General features: G+C 41.4%; 1 protein-coding gene across 1 annotated transcript in view; it reads right to left on the reverse strand.

The window, feature by feature from the left end:
- Positions 1-22,785, reverse strand: part of CFAP47 (cilia and flagella associated protein 47) — a 465,875-nt gene that overhangs the window by 105,278 nt on the left and 337,812 nt on the right. Inside the window, exon 49 of the mRNA XM_044285568.1 lies at positions 4,323-4,427. Coding sequence (XP_044141503.1) covers positions 4,323-4,427 — 105 coding nt within the window. The remainder of the gene's footprint in view (positions 1-4,322; positions 4,428-22,785) is intronic.

Below are 22,785 nucleotides of genomic sequence, written 5' to 3' on the forward strand. Positions count from 1 at the left end.
TGGTCAGTATTGGCTGCGTCATGCCTTCTTTTTCATCCCTTGCCCCTTGTCTTTTGGTTGCAACCATGTCAGTAGACTGTTGATGTATTGGGATTTTCTCGCATAGACCCCATACCGACTTTTATGCAGCAGCACTATTATGGGCAGGACGAAACGATGACATGAGGTCAAGCACTGAGTTGCTTACTACCTACATTGGAATATATGCATTTTTACATCAGTATTGCAGCATTGTAGGTGTGCAATCTTAACCTTGACAGCGCCCAACGTACCATAGGAGTCAACATTATTGTAGGAGGGATGGTGGTTTTATACTTGTCGCAGTACATTCCTGCAATGCTACCACTATATGAAATTGCATTTTGCTGTATCATGTACTTATTTATTCTCTTTTAATTAATAAAGATCGAGTTATACTATATGTGTGCTATTTAATGGGTTTATTGTTAGTTTGACACACATATTCTATCATTGACATTTACGTATTGGTTGTTATGTAAATGCAGCCCCCGTTTTAGGATAACCTGATGCGCAAGGAAATTCAGCTTCGTTGCGAATCAAGGTTTTCCTAAACTTTGGACCGAATTCCGCTTTGAATGCTTTGCTTTGCTCAACACTAATATTCACCAATATATTAGACATGCAATACAATCTGCATTGCAATCAACTATGCCTTTGTGACATATAACACAGTATCTACAATATACAGTAAATTACAAGAATTGAATTGACGCTGATATTGCATATAATAAAATGTATGTTTAACATCCATAGTCTCAAATGTGCTGTCAAAATAGATTTTTGTTAGGAATGTTAAATGTGGGTGAAAAATGGTGAGAGAATCCCAGATCTTTATTGTAAAGGACTTTTCATGCAATTTTAACCAGAAACAAATGAAGCAGATAATAACTCAGAGCAGTTTCTCTCAATTCAGCAAACAGGCACAATCAGAAACAGTTAAAGCTTACCCTAGAAGCACTATCATTAGTTGATTTTAGATTAGTCAGCTACCCAGCTATGAGATGGCTTAAATTGCTAGAACTGTCAGTTCAGATACATTTAATCAGTGAAATCAAGGGAGGAAAATCAATGCCATTTCCCTCTAAGGTTAAAAGTTGTTTCAGAAGCTACAGAGAGTAAAGAAAATAAAGAGAAAAATCATCTTTGTGCCACTGTTGAGGACATTCTTACATCAGCTCTTAAGCACGGACATAACATTTGTTCCGCTGTCAATGTGCATGTAATAGGCGAGACAGAGTAGGTCAGTTTCAATGTCGTGGACTTTTCTTTGCACAAGAGATATGGATAAAACACATAAAGATGTAAAAGTTAATGGCAGGACCCAGATGGAAAAGGTTAACGGTAGATGATGAAAAGGTTATAAAAGCAAGGATAACAGACAACCTTGGATACTCATCCGGAAGATTGAGCAGTTTAACTTTAAACCCATTTATCATTGTTAAAAAAATTGTCCATGTGTTATCAGTTTTTTTTTTAAGCTACACGCTTTATACAGCTTTTTTATGTAACTTTTATCTTAAAGGAACACTAATGGTACAACTATGCAGTCAGGTTTCTGCATGCAGTTTCGGAAGCCAAAATCGGGAGTGGATCATAAAAGGATAGAAAGTATAAAGGGCATATACGACTTCATCTCTTGTTTTTAATTCACTCCTGGTTTTGGCTTCCAAACCTGCATCAAGAAACCTGACCATGTGGTTGCATCATTACACTTCCTTCATCACCTCTTTTCCTTTTAACCTATTTTGTCCCATATTACAATTACAACTGAGAAATATATTTCTATGTGTTCCAGGGGCTCAGCCATTCTCCCCCTACTCCAACTGGCTGCACAATAGCCAAGTAGAAGGAAAAAAAGGTTATTAAACTCTGCCCTATTCCTAAATCATGCCTCCTCGGGTAGTCCCCAGCCAAAGATGGAAGAGATCAGCAGGAGACTAATGTGTTCTTTAGAGGACTACAAGGGGCATGCAGAAAATTCTACAGTCTGATACAAACAGTTGGGGCAAGATTGTCTCCTGTTTAATATTTTTGTCTAGATTTAGTGTTACATCAAAGAAGTGGTAGGTAATATCATAGGGGTCATAAAGATCCTCCTTTCGACTGGTGTACTCTACAGTTGGTTATGTGAGACACAGAGTACACAGAGTAATGCAGAGAGTAGACTGTGCAGCAATGCATCAAGAACTGTGTACTGTGTGTGTTAAAAGGGCATAAAGCCACCCGGACAAGAGAGAAAAGTTGACGCATGTAGAGTATGTTGGCTATTTTGGCCAATCATTGCTTGAAAATGAACAACAGTTTGCAATGGCAGAAGGCAGTCTTTGAAAAATTTGATCCATATGTTTTGAAAAATATGGGGGTTGTGGTGTTGTAGGATGAAGTAAAAGTATATAGCATGACTAGCCAAATTTAAACAAGCATTTTCTGCTTTTTAAAAGTTACACGGAATATATATATATATTTTTTTCTACTTGATCAGTCAGTTTAGTCATTTTGCTGGCTGGATGATTTGATTTCATTGTGGCCAATCAAAATCTCCTGTATAGGAGACTAAAAGGGTTGTCCCCTCTGTAGATATTGATGGCCAAGTGAAACCATCTTTGGATGCCTCAGCAGTGAAACACCACTGTGATATAACGTTAGAAAAACACCAAGAACAGATGTCATGAACACCATATGGACTCCTTAATTTCTAGCTGCTAACTGGATGACTACCCATAAACCCACTCATTCATTTCTCTTCAGTAATTCCTTAACTCTGTACCAGTTTACCAGTAATTCTGAGCGATACCATTTATGGGAAGAAGTATAGCCCCTTACATGTGATTTAAGAGACATTGGGAACCACAATTTTTTTTAAAAATAGTAGGTCAAACTCATCTGCAAGACACAAGCAGGTTATAATGTATGTAAGCCCATGTGATGAAAGCCTGTTACCACTTTGGACCTACATGTATTAGTTAAACAATCTATATGGCACAGAGAGGATGTAATCTAAGGAATACAAGCTCTGAGAACGCCGGCAGGCTAGATGTTTGTTGTTTGTACAAGCGATGGGGGTCTAGACAAATGTACCCTGAAGATCATGTCATCTGACATGTTGAAGTGAAAGCTACTCTTTACATGTATAGAAAGTTGCTCAAACAGCAGTACTCAAGTATACTGTAAGAAAACTGTATCATTTTTCATGAAACATTTTTTTGTAGTCAACTCATAGAGATAAAGAAGTATTTGGCTAATGGAGCATAAATGAGCAGCCCAAGTTCTACTGTCTAGAGAAGAGTAGTACCGAAAGTTTGGAAACTATGATCTGCGGGACATTTTGCTATTCTGAAAGTGCATATTGTTTAAGTAGCGAGTGCATGCACACTTTTACTTTGTAAATGTAAGTACAGTGTTTGAGAATATGTATGCATATGTAGTATGTAATACATTTAGTATGGGTACATGCATGTAGTATGTATGTCTGCATAATAAATGTGTGTATATATGCTTTAACATATAGTGGTGAGTGTATATACTTACTAAATACCAGAGATATAAAAGCTGCTGTTGTCAGCCAGGACAGGTTTTTATTCCCACTTCAGCCCCAAACACCTCCGTCTCTATGATACCATAGCTGGGTGTTGTATTCAGCTATACCTCCAGCAGGACTACTGGTACTAACTGAGTGCTGTGTTCAGCTAGTGTACCTCTAGCTGTCCTATAGAGAAGGAATGGAGTGGCAGGCCACATGCTTGATATACCACTCCATAAGGAATGGAAATTGGACCCCTGTTCTCAGGATTGGTGGAGACTCAACCACTGAATAGGGGATAACTTGTAGCAACCGGAATACTTATTCTAAGTATGTAAATTCTGGAACTTTAATTTATTAAACAAATAATTAAATAGTATAACGTTTTAAAAATACTGCGTCAGATAACCCACTGTCCCAAGCATAAAATAGTTATGATGCTAACAATTTTTTCTATAAGTATTGTCATTTTATTTACTCACATCTGACAAAATGGCATACTTAAGACCTTAATATTAAAAGAAAACAGGCTGACAAGTCCTCGTCTGGGTAATTAATGACCCTACCATCAAATGTAAAGGAAAGACTTGGTGCAAAATGATTTATGGCCTGATTGCTTATGTCTGTCGAGTATTAATGATATTATCATATAACGATTCTTCTTTATCTCCCCATTTTTACTTGATGTCAACAATGATCATCTTAATCCACTGTGTACTGCGTAATGATATGTGTGTATGAGCATGACATACCGTAAAGGTGTCTGTCTTCAAGAACCTACCTGTGGATTTTTAAAAGCTATAGATGTTGTTTGACTTCCTTTCCCAAGGGAGGACGGACAGAACTGAACAGGGACTTCAGTGGTGGAATTTGGTGGAATTGAAAGCTGTGGGACAAAAAAGAATATCAGTCATGCAAAACAGAAATCTTTACTGTATATTCAAAAATGTTATGTCAGGAGAGTTTTGCTTATTCAAGAAGAGAAGATTATTTTGAAAAATTAGAAAAGGAAGAAAAAGTTTTAGCAATTCAAATTTCAACATTTTAATTTGTTTCAACATATCCCATTTCATTTTGACCAACATTTCACACTTATTATCAATAACAATAGTTGAGTAGCATTACAAATACTTATTGATTTTGTACAATTGTATTTTTATGTCTTTTTCTCTTTTGACACATAGTACATATCTACTTTCAGAATTCCATTGATTACTTTGGAAACAGTGGTATATCTCTAATATATTGTCAGACTTGACACCCCTTCTTGACAGCCCATGATTGGAGGCAAAGGCAATTGTTTGCCCCCACTACAACTAAGACCACTAATGCAATTTCCTTCACCCACACCTGTGGAGGGGCAAGCCCTGTGCATATGTTAAAAAGAAGGGAAGCCAGCCTTAACTGGACCCCTAAGCAGCCACTGCGCTACTTATGACTATGCATCTTATCTAACAGCCTAGCATTAATTGTGTAACTACCATCTGAATTCCTGCAATACATTGTACAATATTAGCCAAAACTATTTTCAAAGTTACTCAACATTTTATGTTGTTCTGAAATGTGAGATTTAGAAAAACTTTGTAGTTCAAATGTGATTTTCAATAAAACCGGAGAAGTTCCCTCTGCTTTAGATTTTATAAATCAGAATCTGTCACCATGTGCCCATACATTTAGTATATTTATTTAATTACATAGTGTTGACATATTCATCAACAACCACTGTCCCCAATGGGGCTCACAACCTAAGGTCCCTATCAGTATGTCTTTGGAGTGTGGGAGGAAACCAGAGTACCTGGAGGAAACCCACGCAAACACGGGGAAACATAAAAACTCCATGCAGATGTTGTCCTCTCAAGAAACTAATCTGGTTAGACTCAATTTAAAGACTATTTTTATTGTATTGGACGCACTTTTACAAATAAAACTGATTTGTCGTTGGCTGTCATAATAATATTTCTATCATTTATCTTCTTCGCCTTTCTTAGCTATTAATGCACATGTTTTGCAACCTTTTTGTAACTCACTTTTGTAACTTTGTAAAAAGTCACCTACTATTCTTCAATTCCAACCACGGTTTATTAAAATGTTATTTATTTATTTTATGCACTCACATACCCCTGCCATATTCCACACAGCTTTACAGACATTAGCATCAATCTGTCCCCAATATGGCTCACAGTCTAAGTTCCCTACGAGTATGTTTTTGGAGTGTGGGAGGAAACTATCCCGCTTTATCATTTTGCATTAAAAGGTTAAATATTCCTGTCCCTCTCTGTGTCCATAATGTGCTTGAAAGGGGCTGTCTGTCAGGCTTCAGTAGCTAAGTCAACCCCCTTCACGATTACAGCTTATTCAGAGAAATGGGGGCTGGCTTAGCTAATGAACTAAGCGAGACTGAGCCAGGAAGCCCTCTTAAAGCATGTCAGAGGGAAGAAAGCTCTTCGTATGCAATGAAACTAAGAGCCGCCCCGGAGGCTCCACTTTGCATTTGTTTCTTCACAGGCCTAGTTGCAAAATATAGGTCCACTAATGCAGTTTTTTCAATTCAGCTATATTAGTAAGTTTTATTATTCACACTTGCAAAGCAACCTAGGAACTTTTTATGTATCCGAACAACTTCTTTCAACAGTTTAGTGTGTAGCTTGTTATATCTTGTTGAACGCAAGCGATTAATAGTCGACTAGTTCTTCAGAAGATCATATTATCAACTGAAAATCTTTTGAAGTCCTATTCAAAATGATGCTTTGCAGTTGTCTTATATCTGCTGAGAAATAATGGAGTTAGAACAGCTGAATTCTGAATTCGGCTACTACTAAACTGGTTTTCAGGGAATGCAATACTGATGAGTCTGACATATCCTCATGATAGTACATCAATATCTGATGAGTAATGTCTGACTCCTAGCATCACTGCCAATCAGCTGCTTGAAGGGACCACAGCGCTCACTCGCTTTCTCAGCCAGTGACATCATGTCCATTGGTCATATGATCTTTTTTGCAACTCAATAATAAATTCTTGAAAAAACCCTTTAAGCATGCAATATTTTATAACTGTCAAATTAACTACTGCGGTTACATAGTTACTATAGCTGAAAAAAGGACATGTCCAACAATAACCCTTGTTCTCTACCTGTTAAAGGGGTTGTTTTGCAATCCTGGACAACTCATTAATGTTAAAGGGATTACCCGAGGTTAATTAAAAACTTGCCAAAAGTTACTTAATGTCATAAAATAAAAAATGAGCCTGTACTCACCTGTTACTCTCCCACCATTTTCATTGCCACAAATCCTATACTCCTTGCAGGTGTTTGTATACAAGGTTCCAGCTGTGGTATAGCCGTATACAGTATATGACCTCTGCAGCACATTACTGGTCTCAGAAGTATACTGCACAAGACTGCTGAGGCTAATGATTGGCTGCAATGGTCATATGCAGTATATCACTGCTACAACCTTGTACACAAACACTGCAGCACTGGAAATGGCAGGGGATAAACATGGCCATTTTTCTTATCACATTTAGAGGCTTTTGGTGTGATTTCAATTAACTTGCATGACCCCATTTAATGGCTTTTAGTATTCTGTGAACGACTGCAAATAAATCAGGCTTTGTGTCTAGAATTAGAATGGTTGAAAATGTTGTTTTATTCTAAGTTAGATTTTGTAGATTAATGAGTTCATCCAACTATACATCTTAATGGGTTTTTGATGAGATGTAAAACTATGCTTTATAGGGGGTCAAATAATGATGGCATATCCTTAAGCTACGTAAGTCAATCAGCCATTAATGTTTGATCTGTGGGAGTCCAAACCCCAGGACTGAGCAGGAGCCAGGCATGGGATCCAGCCGGTTGTCTCCGGTTCTGCCGAACCGTTTGTTAAAATTACAGCAGGTTCGGTGAGAAGCAGGAATCCCGACCCGGTCCTGCAGCATAAATCAATCCCCCACATGCAGCAAATGAATGGCCAGCTCAAGTCCCCTCCCTGCACATGTCCCCCCCCCCCCCCAGAAATGAAATTATCAGTGCAGCTCGGAAGTCAGCTGCTGCTGGCTTGTTGCTCCGGCAGCCAATCAGAGACTGGCTCAGATGCAGAGGCTGGCACAAGCGGAGCGATGACATAATCGCGTCCGTCTGAACCAAGATTTGTACTGCGCGGGACACAGGCCCGAAGAGCATGGAGGTAAGTATTAGTGTTTTTTTTTCTTTTATTTGGCGCGCTATGGGGGCATCAACTGGGGGAATTACTGGCACATGATGGGGGACTCTATGGGGGCATTACTGGCACATCCTGGTGGACACTATGGAGGCATCTACTGGCACATCATGAGGGATACTATGGGAGCATTACTGGCACATCATGGGGGAACCTATGAGGGCATTACTTGCAAGTTGCACATCATGGGGGACACTATGGGGGCATCTACTGGCACATCATGGGGGACACTATAGGGGCATTACTGGCACATCATGGGGGACACAGGGGCATTACTGGCACATCATCGGGGACACTGGGGGCATTTATACTGGCACATCATGGGGGACACTATGGGGGCATTTATAGTGGCTCATCATGGGGGCACTACGGGGGCAATTATACTTGCACATAAAGGGGGACTAAGGGGGCATTTACACTGGCACATCATGGGGTCATCTACTGGGAGCATTTATACTGGCACATCTGGGGTATCTACTCTGGGGAATTTATACTGGCACATTATGGGGGCACCTACTGGGGGGCAGTTATACTGGCACATCATGGGTGATAATATGGGGGCATCTACTGGGAGTATTTATACTGGCACTTCATGGGGGACACTATGGGGGTATCTATACTGGCACACCATGGGGGACACTATAGGGGCATCTGCTGGGGGCATTTATACTGGCACATCATTGGGGACACTATGAAGGAATCTTATACTAGAACATTATGGAAGCACTATGGGGTTGGAAGGGGGGAGAACACTATGGGGGCATATTATATAGGCACATTATGGGGGACACTATGGGTAAGAGGAGAGGAGCACTATGTGAGCATTATATAGGGGTATTTTATACTTGCACACATTATGGGGGCACTATAGGGATATTAGCTCAACAGGGGGCACTAAGAGGAGGATTTTTTTTGTACTGGCACACAGAACGGGAGCACTTTTGAACTAGTGCACATTATTAGGGGGCATTTTTGTACTTGTGCTCATTTTAAGAGGCCAGTTTGCTCCCCACAGTAATACTGCTCCAAAGTTTCACCAATAGTAATAATTCTCTGCCAGAGTGCACTTAGTAGTAATAATGCTCCCACTGTGCCCCAGAAGTAATAATGCTCCCATAGTACCCATAATAGTAACCATGTTCCCCATAGTCCCCAGTAGTAACAGGGGGACATAATGTTTTACACTTTTAGTGTCAGGAGCACTATTTGCTGGGCGCAGTTATTTGCAGGGCAGTGTCTGGCAATAATTATTGAAGGGCACTGTGTGGTACTAGTGTTATCAGGGGGTTTATCTGTTTCTGCTATTTAGTATTGGGGAGCACACCGGGCATAGTACTGGGGGCACTATCTGTGTGGTACTGGCATTTTCAGGTGTACAGTTTCTGTAGTATAGTATTGGGGAGCACAGCAGGATGGAAAATAACTTAAGATTTTTTTTTGTCAACCTGCAGAGATGAGAGATGGGTGAAATTATCATGGCGGTCTGGTCTGAAAGGAGAAGATGAGGAAAAAGAACATCTACATCAGTGGAGAAGTCACTGTATGTAAGAGGTATGTGGTGCTGTATTCTGGATAGCACTGAATATAATGTGCATGCAAATATGTCTTTAGTGCTAGGTACAAATGTGTATGAAATGTATATGGAGTAGGTAAATCTACTGTAAGTGCACTCTATATGGGTGTATATTGTATATGTGATTATGTGAGTGTAGTGTCTATGTAGTCTGTTTAGATATGCATACCTCCCAACCATCCCAGATCTTGCATAACTACAGTGTGGGGGGCACAATGGAGACATTATGTGGAGTTAGAGTTGTGGGCCAGCGCTTTAAAAAACTTGTTGTGACAAGCTTTGCACGCCTCTGATAGTTTAGCTACTTGGGCTTTTTGAAAGTTGGGTGGTATGTGTGTGTAGTGTATATGTGGTGTATTTATGTATGTGTACCATTTATATGGTGTATTTATGTGTATGTGTGTTGCATATATATTGTGTATGTATATATAAACATGTGTCGTGACGCTGCATGCCTGCCATTGAGTAGGGAACTTGTTGTTAAAAATTTAAATCCCACCCCTGGCAGGAGCACCAGGCCAACCTTTACATGCAAAGAAGCCACTGCATTTGTGCAAACAATAAAGGGACCATAAGGATTCCGGAGAACTAAGGTCCCGTCATGCTGCTTGCAGTGGCCCCAGTGGGTCAGACCTCTAAGGATAGACCACAAATGATAGACTCTAGGAAACCCACTTTCATAAATTGCCTTTTCAATAGAAAACGTTTGCTTACTCCAAGTAGATATTACAATATAATTGTGCTAAAAGTATCATTTCTAATTTTCTAAAAAAAGACTAGTTAATTGTTCTGGAAATACAATTCCCAGTTTCAAACTACAGCTAAGTCAAAAAGAAAATGAATGGAATGGACTTTTCAAAGGGCCTATCCATTGTATAGCAATTCAACAGCTGATGACATTTAAGCCAGTGTTAATGAAACAGACTCACTGGGGATATTTTTAACTCTCTAGACAGTTGACTTGCAATATAAGTTAAAAAGTCATGATAATTAATTCAAATCCATTTCTATGTAAATGATTTGTGATACAAAAAATGAACCTAAAGCAATATTCAGAGAACTATACAAAAAGATAATAAATATGATGACTCTGCCTTACATGAAGCAAAGTTATAAATGGTTGCTAAGAAATACAGTAGACAATCCATTTGCTTATTAAGTAACAGTTAGTAAATTCTGCAAAGCGGATTTAATGTGTAGTAGTGAAAGCATTTCTTGTGTACAATTGTGCAAATATGCCATATACTGGAATTGAAAAGAGAACACTGGTTTGTTCACAATATGCCTTACATCTAAATTAATGTATTGAAATAGGTAAGTTATATATATATATATATATATATATATATATATCATATTTTTCGCTTTATAAAATGCACCTGATGATAAGACGCAGCTAGGTTTTTGAGGAGGAAAATATATTTTGAACCAAAAGGTGTGCTTTTGGTGAGTTTTGAACTAATTGTAGTCTGTGGATAACACTATTAATGGGGGATCTGTGGATGACACTGCTATGGAGGGGATCTGTGGATGACAAAGTTATGGGGGCATCTGTGCATATATATACACTAGAGATGAGCGAATCTATCAAAAATTCAATTTGCGGGTTCATAAAAAAAAATCTGAAAAAATTTATACGAAGATATTTGCGGTGAATTATGTTAAAAAAGGGCTATTTCCTGGCTGCTGCGAGCCATATAGTTGTTTAGAACACTGTGCCTTGTAGAGTCACGCATAGGGAGTCTGCTTTGGTAGTGAAATAATACTGTGAGTCTGTATGACATGCAGATGGCAGGCTCTTAGAATCACTGCACACTACACTTATTAGGGCAGTCACGGGGCCAAAACTGACCAAAAAACTCAAGTATGAACTCAGCCTTACAGGTCAATGTTAGTGCCACAGAGTGGCACAAGGACGAGAGATTGTGGAGGTGGCAGCAGCATGAGGAGGCCACAGAGAGGCAAAATTACAGAGTCTGAAGGTGGCGGCAACATCAGGAGGCCACAAAGTGGCACACTGACAGAGTCTGGAGATGGCAGCAGTATGAGGACCACTGAGTGGCACAATGACCGAGTCTGGAGTTGGCAGCAGTATGAGGAGCTTACCGAGTAGCACAATGACAGAGTCTGGCATTGGCAGCAGTATGAGGAGGCCACTAAGTGGCACAATGACCAAGTCTGGAGTTGGCAGCAGTAAGAGGAGACCACAGAGTGGGCCAATGACAGAGTGTGGAGGTGGCGGCAGCAGCAGAATCAGGATGAGGCCACAGAGTGGCACAATGATCAAGTCTGGAGGTGGTGACAGCAGCATCAGGAGGATACCACACAGTGGCAAGGTGACATAGTGTGAAGATGGCAGTAGCAGCAGCAGCAGCATCAGGAGAATACCACAGGGTGGCTAGGTGACATAGTGTGGCGATGGCAGTAGTAGCAGCAGCAGCATCAGGAGGATACTACACAGTGGCAAGGTGACATAGTGTGAAGATGGCAGTAGCAGCAGCAGCAGCAGCAGGAGAATACCACAGAGTGGCTAGGTGACAGTGTGGAGATGGCAGTAGTAGCAGCAGCAGCATCAGGAGGATACCACAGAGTGGCAAGGTGACATAGTGTGGAGACGGCAGTAGCAGCAGCAGCAGCAGCAGCAGGAGGATAACACAGAGTGGCAAGGTGGCATAGCGTGGAGATGGCAGTCACAGCAGCAGCATCAAGATACCAGAGTGGCAAGGTGACATAGTGTGGAGATAGCAGTAGCAGCAGCATCAGGATACCACCGAGTGGTAAGGTGACTGAGTGTGGAGATGGCAGTAGCAGCAGCAGCATCAGAATCAGAATGCCACAGGGTGGCAAGCTGACATAGTGTGGAGATGGCAGTAGCAGCAGCAACATCAGGATACCACAGATTGGCAAGGTAACCAAGTGTGGATATGGCAGTAGCAGGAGCAGTAGCATCAGAAGGATACCACAGAGTGGCAAGGTGACATAGTGTGGAGATGGCAGTAGCAGCATCAGGATACCACATATGGTGACGCTGCATATGTTGACGCAGGGCTGTGGTGCCAACATTGGCACCCTGGCTACACTTTACCTTCTGGCCACATATTCTACATATGGCCATGTTAACCTCCTCCGGCAGCTTAACAAAAAACTGCCACACAGCTGAGTAGGTGATTTCCCCCCCCAACAGTCTGCACTAACTGACTGCTACCGCCACTGCTTCCGTGAACCTCTGCACCACTACTTCCCGGGAAGGTAGGTTGTTGAGAAGCAGGTGGTCTACAACGGGCACGTTTGGCTCCCGACCTCCCATTGCTGCCACCCTACTGACTCTCAGCCATGCATTCAACACATATAACCACGGACGTGAACTGAGAATATATTTTTCTTTTTGTAATAAAATAGGCCACTACGCTTTCAACACATATAACCGCCAAAGTGAACTGGGAATATTTTTTTCTTTCTGTACAGAAATAGGCCACTAAACGCTTTCAACACAAATTACTGCAACAGTGAAGTGCGTATATTTTTTTCTTTCTGTACTGAAATTGGCCAATAAAAACGCTTTCAAGACATAAAACTGCAGACGTAAACTGAGAATATATTTTTCTTTCTGTACTGAAATAGGCCACTAAACCCTTTTGCTACAAATCACTGCACCAGTGATTGCGTATTTTTTTCTTTCTATAATGAAATATGCTACTGAACGCTTTTGCCACAAATAACTTCACCAGTGAAGTGCGTATATTTTTTTCTTTCTGTACTGGAATAGGCCAATAAACGCTTTGCCACAAATAACTTCACCAGTGAAGTGCGTATATTTTTTTCTTTCTATAATGAAACAGGCTATTAAACCCTTTTTCCACAAATAACTGCACCAGTGAAGTGTATATATTTTTTTCTTTCTATAATCAAATAGGCTACTAAACGTTTTTGCCACAAATAAGTGCACCAGTGAAGTGTATACATTTTTTTCTTTCTGTACTGAAATAGGAACAATGCAATCCAGAGGGGGGAGTGACAATTACTTAAAACATAACTTTTACTGATATACAGGTAAAACTCGAAAAGTTTAAATATCGTGCAAAGTTTTATTTCAGTAATGCAACTTAAAATGTGAAACTAATACATAAGATAGACTCATTACATGTAAAGCGAGATATTTAACGCCTTTATTTGTTATAATTTGGATGATTATGGCTTACAGCTTATGAAACCCCAAAGTCTCAATTTTGAGGTACCCTATCTGTCTATACAAGAGCACCCGACCCTAAAGGGATGATCCCGTCCGGATAACTGTCCCTGCTTGGGCCTAGTCCCTGGTTCTATATGCTAATGAACACCTTATTGAGCTCCTAATAACATCTCGACGTGGCACATTTCTGTCCATGTCGACTCTTCAGTGGATATAATGTACAAAGGAACCACCGCAGACACTGCAGTAAGAAGATTCTATAAATCAAAAGGTCTGCCCCTCGGGTGAGAGGAGACACCAGCAAAAGGAGTTGATAATCCTATGCTACTGATATCCTCTATGGTTGGGGGAACCTACCAGCAATTCTAATGCACCGACGAGTGGATTTTAAATGGTGCAGAAGCATGCTTCCCTGCTGAGACCGCCTCACCACGTGCGGCGCCAGAGTATGACATCAGACGGCGGCAGCGCGGTCACATGGGGGTTGGCGGCCAATGAATAGGTAAGGGTAGGTAGCGTAGGATGGTTGCCTGGATACCTCTGTAATCCAGAAAACAGGAGGAGGACGCGACTGATAATGCACGTCCATAGTGACCTGGTAACTAAACCTTAACCAGTAATATAAATAACCGTCATTTCACAGGAGGAGGAGTGGTGGAGGAGGAGTAGCGGCGGTAAAATGGTTAGATAAAGATGTGCAAGCTGTCCCAGCTATTCAATTAATACACAAAACATAAAAGGATGTGTAGATCGACTATGAAACAATATAAAGTATTCAACAATATAAAGTATCCAGCGATGTAGCCATAATTGAACCTCTTATTCGAGTATCAAACAAAGCAGCTGTAATTAAGCCTCTTATTGAGACCCAGAGGGGCTAATGTTCTTAGATAGAAAATCCAGAGTGCTTCCCGCTGGAGAAGGATTATCCCAATCACCCCCTCTGGTTGGTGGTTTGACAAGGTCAATGCCCATGAAACACAGTTGAACCCAGCCATCATGGACAAGGTGCACATGTTTAGCCACAGGGGTGTCTCTTTTGTGTAAAATATCATTGTGGTGCTCCCCCACCCTCCTCTGGAATTCCCGTATTGCTTTTCCAATGTACTCAATGCCACATTTACAGGAGATGTGATAAATAACTCCCCTAGATTTGCAGTTAAGGAAGTTGAAGATGGAGTAAGTCTTGCCTTTAACAGAACTGGTAAAGGTTTTCGTAACCTGTATATGTCTACAGGCAATGCATTTACCACATCTGTAGCATCCTATGACATTGGAAGGCAGCCAGGTTGAATGCATATTGATTGAAGTGAAGTGGCTGTGGGCCAAACTGTCATGCAAACTCCGACCGTGTCTGTATGTAACCTGGGGGTAATCACCTATTACTTCTCTTAAGTCAGGATCAATTTTTAAAATCTCCCAATGACGTTGGAAAATTTGTCTAACCTGTTTTTACTTCCTATCAAAAGATGTGATGATGCATATCACTCTGGGGTCTTCTGGACTGATTAGGGGTAAGTAGGGAAGGTCTGTGCTGGGTCAAGGCTGTTCTGTATGCGGGTCAGAGTAGCGCATCTGGGTATCCCCTCTGTTGAAAATGTGTCCTCAGTTCTCCTGCTTGGGTGACAAATTCCTGCTTATCGGAGCAGTTTCTACTCAAATTGAGCTACTGGACCATAGGGATGCCTCTCCTAAGGGGGAGAGGATGACTACTCTCCCACCTCAAGAGGGAGTTGGTGGAGTTTGATTTCCTATAAATCGATGTGTCTAGTTCACCTTTGGCATTTCTCGTGATTTTAATGTCCAAGAAGGGCAAACTATGAGGGTGTGATTCACAGGTAAAACACATGTCAATCTGATTGTGGTTTAGTTGAGAGACAAAGGATTCAAACTCCATCTTGCTGCTGTTCCATAAGATGAAGATATCATCTATATACCGTGTCCACAAGCCAATTATAGATATATACCCCTAATCCTCATCCGTGAACACCAGGGTCTCCTCCCACCAGCCCAGGAATAGGTTAGCATAAGAGGGTGCACAAGGGCTCCCCATAGATGTACCTCTGAGCTGGTGGTAGATTTTATCAAAGGAGAAAAAATTCATGGTCAGGGTGAATTTGAGGATACGGAGGACGAACAGGCTGTGGGTGCGGTATTGGCAGCCACGGGACTGAAGGAAATGGTCCACTGCCCTCATACCTAAATCATGTGGTATAGAGGAGTACAAAGCCTCTACATCAATGCTAGATAGAAGACAGTTCTCCTCTAGTTGAATACCTTCTAGACGTTTTAAGCGGTCAGTGGTATCCCTCGTGTAGTATGGTAAGGCAGTAACAAAGGGGGCTAAAATACGATCTATGTAAATGCGGAGGTTCTGACACAGGTTGTCTACACCGGATACAATCGGTCTCCCCTTAAGGGGTGAGAGCCCTTTATGGATTTTGGGGAGATAGTAAAAGGTAGACCTGCGGGGAAATGATGGAAGTAAAAAATTGTACTCTTCAGGTGAAATCAGCTGTGAGTCTCTAGCTTCATCCAAAATACCCTTTAGTTCCCACCTATAATCATCAGTTAGGTCCCTAACAAGAATCTCAAAGTCTCGCAATATGATAACAAGGATTTACACATGTTTTTATATTGCACTGAGTCCATGACCACAGTATTGCCCCCCTTATCCGAAGGTTTAATCGTGATTGAGGAGTCATTAGATAGAGGGGGTGATTGGCATAAGATCCTTCTCCAGCAGGAAGAGCGCTGGATTTTTTTATCTAAAAATATCGGCCCCTCTGGGTCTCAATGAGAGGATTAATTACGGATGCTTTGTTTGATACTCGAATAAGAGGTTCAATTATGGCTGCATCGCTGGATACTTTATATTGCTGAATACTTTATATAGTTTCATAGTCGATCTACATTTTTGTCTGACCACCACTTCTATGTTTTGTGTATTAATTGAATAGTTGGGACAGCTTGCACATCTTTATCTAACCATTATCCCGCCGCCTCTCCTCCTGCTGTGAAATGCCAGTTATTCATATTACTGGTTAAAGGGACACTGACAGGCCCAATAACCATAATTAGCTGTACATATGCATGCACAGGTCTTCTAATGTGCATTAAAAACATATAAGTATAACCTCTGTCCACATTATGAATACAGTAAACTCATGTTTTATAACCTGAAGTAATCGCTTTTCTTTCTGCCCAAGGGGCGGGGTTTCGGCTCCACTTGCGCCCAGCCAGCCTCAGCCCAACCGCCGTTTTGAAGCGCCGCCCATCTCATCAATATTCACTTCGCTGGGCGGCTTCTGCTGTCCCCGACCTTCCGAGATCCGGCGCATGCCCAATAGAAAGCTATGGGCATCGGACTCGCTTTCAGCTTCTGCGCATGCGCCCGGCACCCATAGCTTTCTATTGGGCATGCACCGGATTTCGGAAGGTCGGGGACAGCAGAAGCCGCCCAGCGAATTTAATATTGATGAGCTGGGCGGCGCTTCAAAACGGCGGTTGGGCTGAGGCTGGCTGGGCGCAAGTGGAGCTGAAACCCCGCCCCTTGGGCAGAAAGAAAAGCGATTACTTCAGGTTATAAAACATGAGTTTACTGTATTCATAATGTGGACAGAGGTTATACTTATATGTTTTTAATGCACATTAGAAGACCTGTGCATGCATATGTACAGCTAATTATGGTTATTGGGCCTGTCAGTGTCCCTTTAAAGCTTAGTTACCAGGTCACTATGGACGCGCATTATCAGTCCTGTTTCCTGTTTCCTGGATAACAGAGGTATCCAGGCAACCATCCTACGCTACCTCCCCTTACGTTTTCATTGGCCGCCAACCCCCATGTGACCGCGGCGCAGGCATCTGATGTCATACGCCAGCGCAGCACGCAGGGAGGTGGTCTAGGTAGGGAAGAGCGCATCTGTGCCAAGTATTAGCAAAGGATTTATATGCCTCCTCTCACCTAAGGGGCAGACCTTTTGATTTATAGAATCTTCTCACTGCAGCCAAACAACCTTTGGCTGCGGTGGTTCCTTTGTACATTATATCCCCCGAAGAGTCGACACGGACAGAAACGTGCCACGTGAGGATGTTATTAGGAGCTCATTAAGGTGTTCATTAGCATCTAGAACCAGGGACTAGGCCCAAGCATGGACAGGTATCTGGACAGGGTCGCCCCTTTTGGGGCGGGTGCTCTGTATATACAGATATATATGTAATATACCCCTTCCCCTTAAGTAGGGCTTAATAGGGCCCAATAGGGTACAGAGCTCCTCCACCTGCACAGACCCCAGTCTTACACCCCTGGCTTGTTCCGGATGGACATGTGGTGTAGGTCCAGTGAAATTGCCAACTCTGATACCTCCAGGAGAATCTGGTCCCATTACGTGTATTGGTTCTGGTAAGACTGCTTGCACCTATCCCTAGGTGGAGCAGAATATATTCATTCTACTTCTCTACCAGTGTTGGGGTACCAGTCTTGGACCCTCAGTTTTTATTATTGATGCATCACACAGTGGTTTTGTTCTCTTTTTAACATATATCAGTAAAAGTTATGTTTTAAGTAATTGTCACTTCCCCCTCCGGGTTGCATTGTTCTTTTGAATTTGGAGTTCTTTCTGAGCTTGTACACTACTTGTACACTACAGTGATTTCTATAATGAAATAGGCCGCTAAATGCTTTTCCCACAAATAAGTGCACCAGTGAAGTGCATATATTTTTTTTCTTTCTGTATGCTTTCAACACATATAACTGCAGAAGTGAACTAAGTACATATTTTTCTTGTTTGAAAAGATATAAGCCACTAAAGGCTTTTCAACATAGCACTTGCCCCCCAAGAACAAATTGCTGGAATGACAGCGCTGTATAATGGCTATTTTAATCCCCAAATAATCTTTCCCTGCACTTGTAAATCGCTTTTCTAGCACTGTTCCTAGTGCCTTCTGACATCTCTCCCTGCGCTCAGATACTGTGAAATAATTCCTCCCTATCCTTTCCCTGCACTTGTAAGTCACTGTTCTGGCACTGTCCCTAGCGCCTTCTGACATCTCTCCCTGCACTAAGATGCTGTGAAATGATTCCTCACTATCCTTTCCCTGCACTTGTAAATCACTTTTCTGGCACTGTCCCTAGAGCCTTCTGACGTCTCTCCCTGCACTAAAATGCTGCGAAATAATTCCTCCCTATCCTTTCCCCGCACTTATAAATTGTTTTTTCAGTTTTTTTTTCCCACAATGAGGTTTCCAATTGCTGTTCCTAGTGCCTTTTCATGTCTGTCCCTGCACTCAGAACGCTTGAAAATGTCTGACTCTAAGATGGCAGTCGTATTTATAGGGCTGTGACATCACAGGGCTGGCTCGCTGCTGATTGGCTGCATGCATGGCATTATCGGTCAGCCCGCTTTCCCAAAGTTCCTTGCCCCATGTCTTCACACATGTAGCTGCCATTGTAGCCGCCATTTTAGGAAAAATTGCAATTTGTTACCCTGAAGCGTGAGGAAATTCGCATTCATTGCAAATTGAATTTTTCCTAAAATTCGGATTGAATTCCACTTTGTCTGATTCTATTCGTTCATTTTTAATATATACACTTAAATAACGCCAAAAACAGTTCAAAGGGGATGAGGGGGCAGTCCCAGAGTACCCAGAGAATCCCCAACTTGAATCAATTTTAAAACAATAAATAAAACATCTTATTCTCATAAAATGCTTCATATCAGCTGGCTATGGCCACAAAGAATAAGGAATAAGCTAATATGAGTCTTAAATCGGCGTTCGGCCAGTGCCAGAGGGATCGCCGAGCAGGGATTGGTCACTTGACCTCAATTGTGATCACATGATGCCGCGTTGCCAGGGAACAGAACACTACAAGATGTAGCTGTGTAGCAGAATGTATGGCTTAATCTGAGGTTAGGTCTACAGAATGTATGGCTTAATCTGAGGTCAGGACTACAGAATGTATGGCTTAATCTGTGGTCAGGACTACAGAATGTATGGCTTAATCCATGGGAGGATTGGGAACTTAAAGTGGCCCTGGAAAAAAATACAAAAAGTGGCCCCATTTTGTAGTCGGGATCAAATTGATGGAAGGCAGGGCCAGAAATACCATATTGCAGCACATTATACTTCCCCAACAGAGCCAAATACCACAGTCCATCACAAAATGCTGCCAGCTGCACAAAATGCATCCCCAAAAACTACCATGTTGGCATAAATGTATGGCATAATCTGAGGTCAGGACTACAGGAAACCAGAGGAAGTAAAAGCCATACATTTGGGCTCCAATAAACGCGATTATAGGCTTAACTGATATAGATGAATATAAGGGACAGATAGATATTTTAAATATATGGGAGAAAAAAATAAATTTGGGAGTAATATGAATAAAAATATAACTATAAGTATATTATATGTATAATGATCAAGATATTTTATAAAAAAAAATGAAATTCTTATGCATAACATATAATGGGGAAGCAATCATGATAAATAAAACAATAAATTAATGTATTTTTTTATAAATTGTTTTTTCAATAAAGGAAATGAACTCCAAAAACATATAAGAAATTATAATGTATGCATGCATGTTCTTAAAAATGAAAGACACGCATACATACAATATGAACACAACATTCAAGTACAATAACTAAATGACTAAATAAAGGTAAATATGTTAAAACGAGGGTCAAAGGAAAAAAGTTAAAATTCCAATTGATATGATAATAATAAATACATGCTAAATGATGAATAAAAAAATAAAAAAATAATACATGTCAAAAGTGCTGTACGTTATTCAAAGATTGATCCCTAAAGCCTTGTTGAGGCTATGTGGGTTGATGCAATTCAGCTTGTACATCCAAAACATTTCACGCCTTCTTAATGTCAGAACAATATTGCGTCAGTTTGCATCTACTTGCTCAATTGGCAATTGTAAAGCCAGAAAACATGTCCTGATGATCTACAGAATGTCTAGAGACGATATGTTGTAAAAAATTATTTTTAATATTAGATCTGTGTTTATTCAGCCTATTGCGCAATGTTTGGATGGTGCGTCCAGTGTACTGTAGACCACATGGGCATTGTAAAAGGTAAACAACATTTGCTGACCCACAATTGAGGTGACTTTTCATAGAAAATGAATCTCCATTGGATTTACTACAGAACGAAGTGTAGGTGCATATAGTGTCACAGCATAAAAATTTGGGTTGATTGCATTTAAAACTGCCCAATGGTTTAGATGTAGAAACCTTATTCTGAAGCTTTGTACTATTAGGTGGAAATGATCTTAGTTTGCTGGGTGCAAGAATGTTTTAGCGAGTTTTTAATCTCCTGAATGTGAGTGGGGGTTCAAGTGGGCAAGATCTTATTTAAATGGGTATCCCTTTTGAGGATGTGCCAATGTTTGTATAGTATACTCCTGATAGCATTATGGTAGCTATTGTATGAGGTAATAACATTTGTACAGTATACTTTCTTTTTGTTCTTCTCAAGTTCAGTTACACTTTTATTTCTAATTTTGGATAGGTACTCTTCTTGTGATTTTAACAGAGGCTGCTGTGAGCCGCTGTTCCCCTGCTTACCGCCGCGGTCCCAGGCGCCGGGTTCAGCAGTGATCTGCGGCCAGTGCTTCCCATTTACCGCTGTATTCCTGGTCTCTATCTGTGTAGGTACTGTTGTTCTGGGATCTACTTCACAGTTTCCTCTCAACCCTGGCCACAGCATGCTTGCTGCTTGTTTCCTGCAGCACTTCCTTAATGGCCAGCGCGCGTCACTTCCTGGGCTTTATGGGTTAGGTCATGTGACATCGCGGACTAATCCTTGCCCCCCTGCACATGTATAAGTGGCTCAGCCCTCTTCCCAGATGCCTCAGTGTCAAGGTCCTTATGTCGTGCTAAGGTTCCTGATATCTGCTTGTGTTCCTGACTTGTATTTGTGTTCCTGGATTCTGCTACCCGTTTGATCCCTGCCTGCTTGCCTTGACTCTCCTGTTGCCGATCCGGATTGCCTGACCTGTACCTATGCCACCTGCCCTGACCTTTTGCCTGTCTGACTTCACCTCTGCCTCATCATTCAGTCCTGCACTGTTGCTCCTGGTAATGACTCAGCCTGCTGACAATGCCTGTCCTCTGGTACCTTTCTCAGGTACCTCCTGGTCCGCCTGGATCAGCTGCCTCGTGTGCCTATCCTCCTCAAGAGGTAGCGATCTGGTGTTCCCCTCGGGAAAGTCTATCCCCACCATCAGGGGTACTGTAAAGATTGAGGGGTTCACTAAGAAAACGCCCTTAGAGGAGGTAGGACACGTGGCACAGTGGGTTCACACCCACTGGTTCGTGACAGTGACAGGGCTTTCGCTTTATTATAGGCAGATTCTATTATTCCTGGAGATTAATATTTTTGTATAACCTCACTTTGAGTAGTAAAGTCACTATCCAGAGAGCATTTACAGCTTTTAAATTGACTATAGCGGATATTAGTCTTCCATTTTTTGAAGTGAGCGCTATAAAAATCTAAATAACTATTACAGTCCACGCAATTATTTACTTGATGAAGGGGAGATACTTCACCGAAACGCGTTGTTTTACCTGCAAAATCAAAGATTTTATACTGAAGCTTTCCTTTTCATCAACGATCAATTTGGCTGGTTCTTGCGCTGAAGGATGTTCTTTTGTGACAAGTTTCATCTTCTTGGGGAGTTCAGGCACCCCCGTTAAGAAGTCTTCCATCTGTGGCTGCATACCAACCTTTCTAGGAAACCAGATTACCTTTGATGAACTCTTACTAGCATTGTGCCTAAAGTTTGCACATCCCAATAAGGTGAGCTTCCACGATGGAGTTTTTTTTAAAAACTTCATTATTTGTACGTTATTAACCTGTGGTGCACCTTTTTGTGTTTACTAGTAAATACCGCTTGTGACATTAAAATTAAGAGCTCCCCACAAACATTAAACTGTCAGCGAAACTGACAATTATCCGTTTTGTTGGATTTCTACACAACCAAGCTAGGCTGAGCATGTTGGTGGTGGAATCAGAAAAAATAGTTTCTGTAGTAGGCTAAATTAACATGTATTTATATATGGCTAACTTAAAGGACTGCTGCTGGCCAATCAAATGCTTTAAGGGTGGCAGTGGTCACATGCTGTGCCTCCACATGTCACTGCAGAGGCCATTGTTTGGCCAGGAACAGGGCAGATGAGAAGGTAGCTCGGCACTGAAACCGGATCGCCAGTCACAGGTGATTCTTTATTTTAACCCGTGCACTATGCCT

Source organism: Bufo gargarizans, chromosome 3 (genome assembly GCF_014858855.1).
Source record: "Bufo gargarizans isolate SCDJY-AF-19 chromosome 3, ASM1485885v1, whole genome shotgun sequence".
In the NCBI taxonomy this organism is placed as follows: domain Eukaryota; kingdom Metazoa; phylum Chordata; class Amphibia; order Anura; family Bufonidae; genus Bufo; species Bufo gargarizans.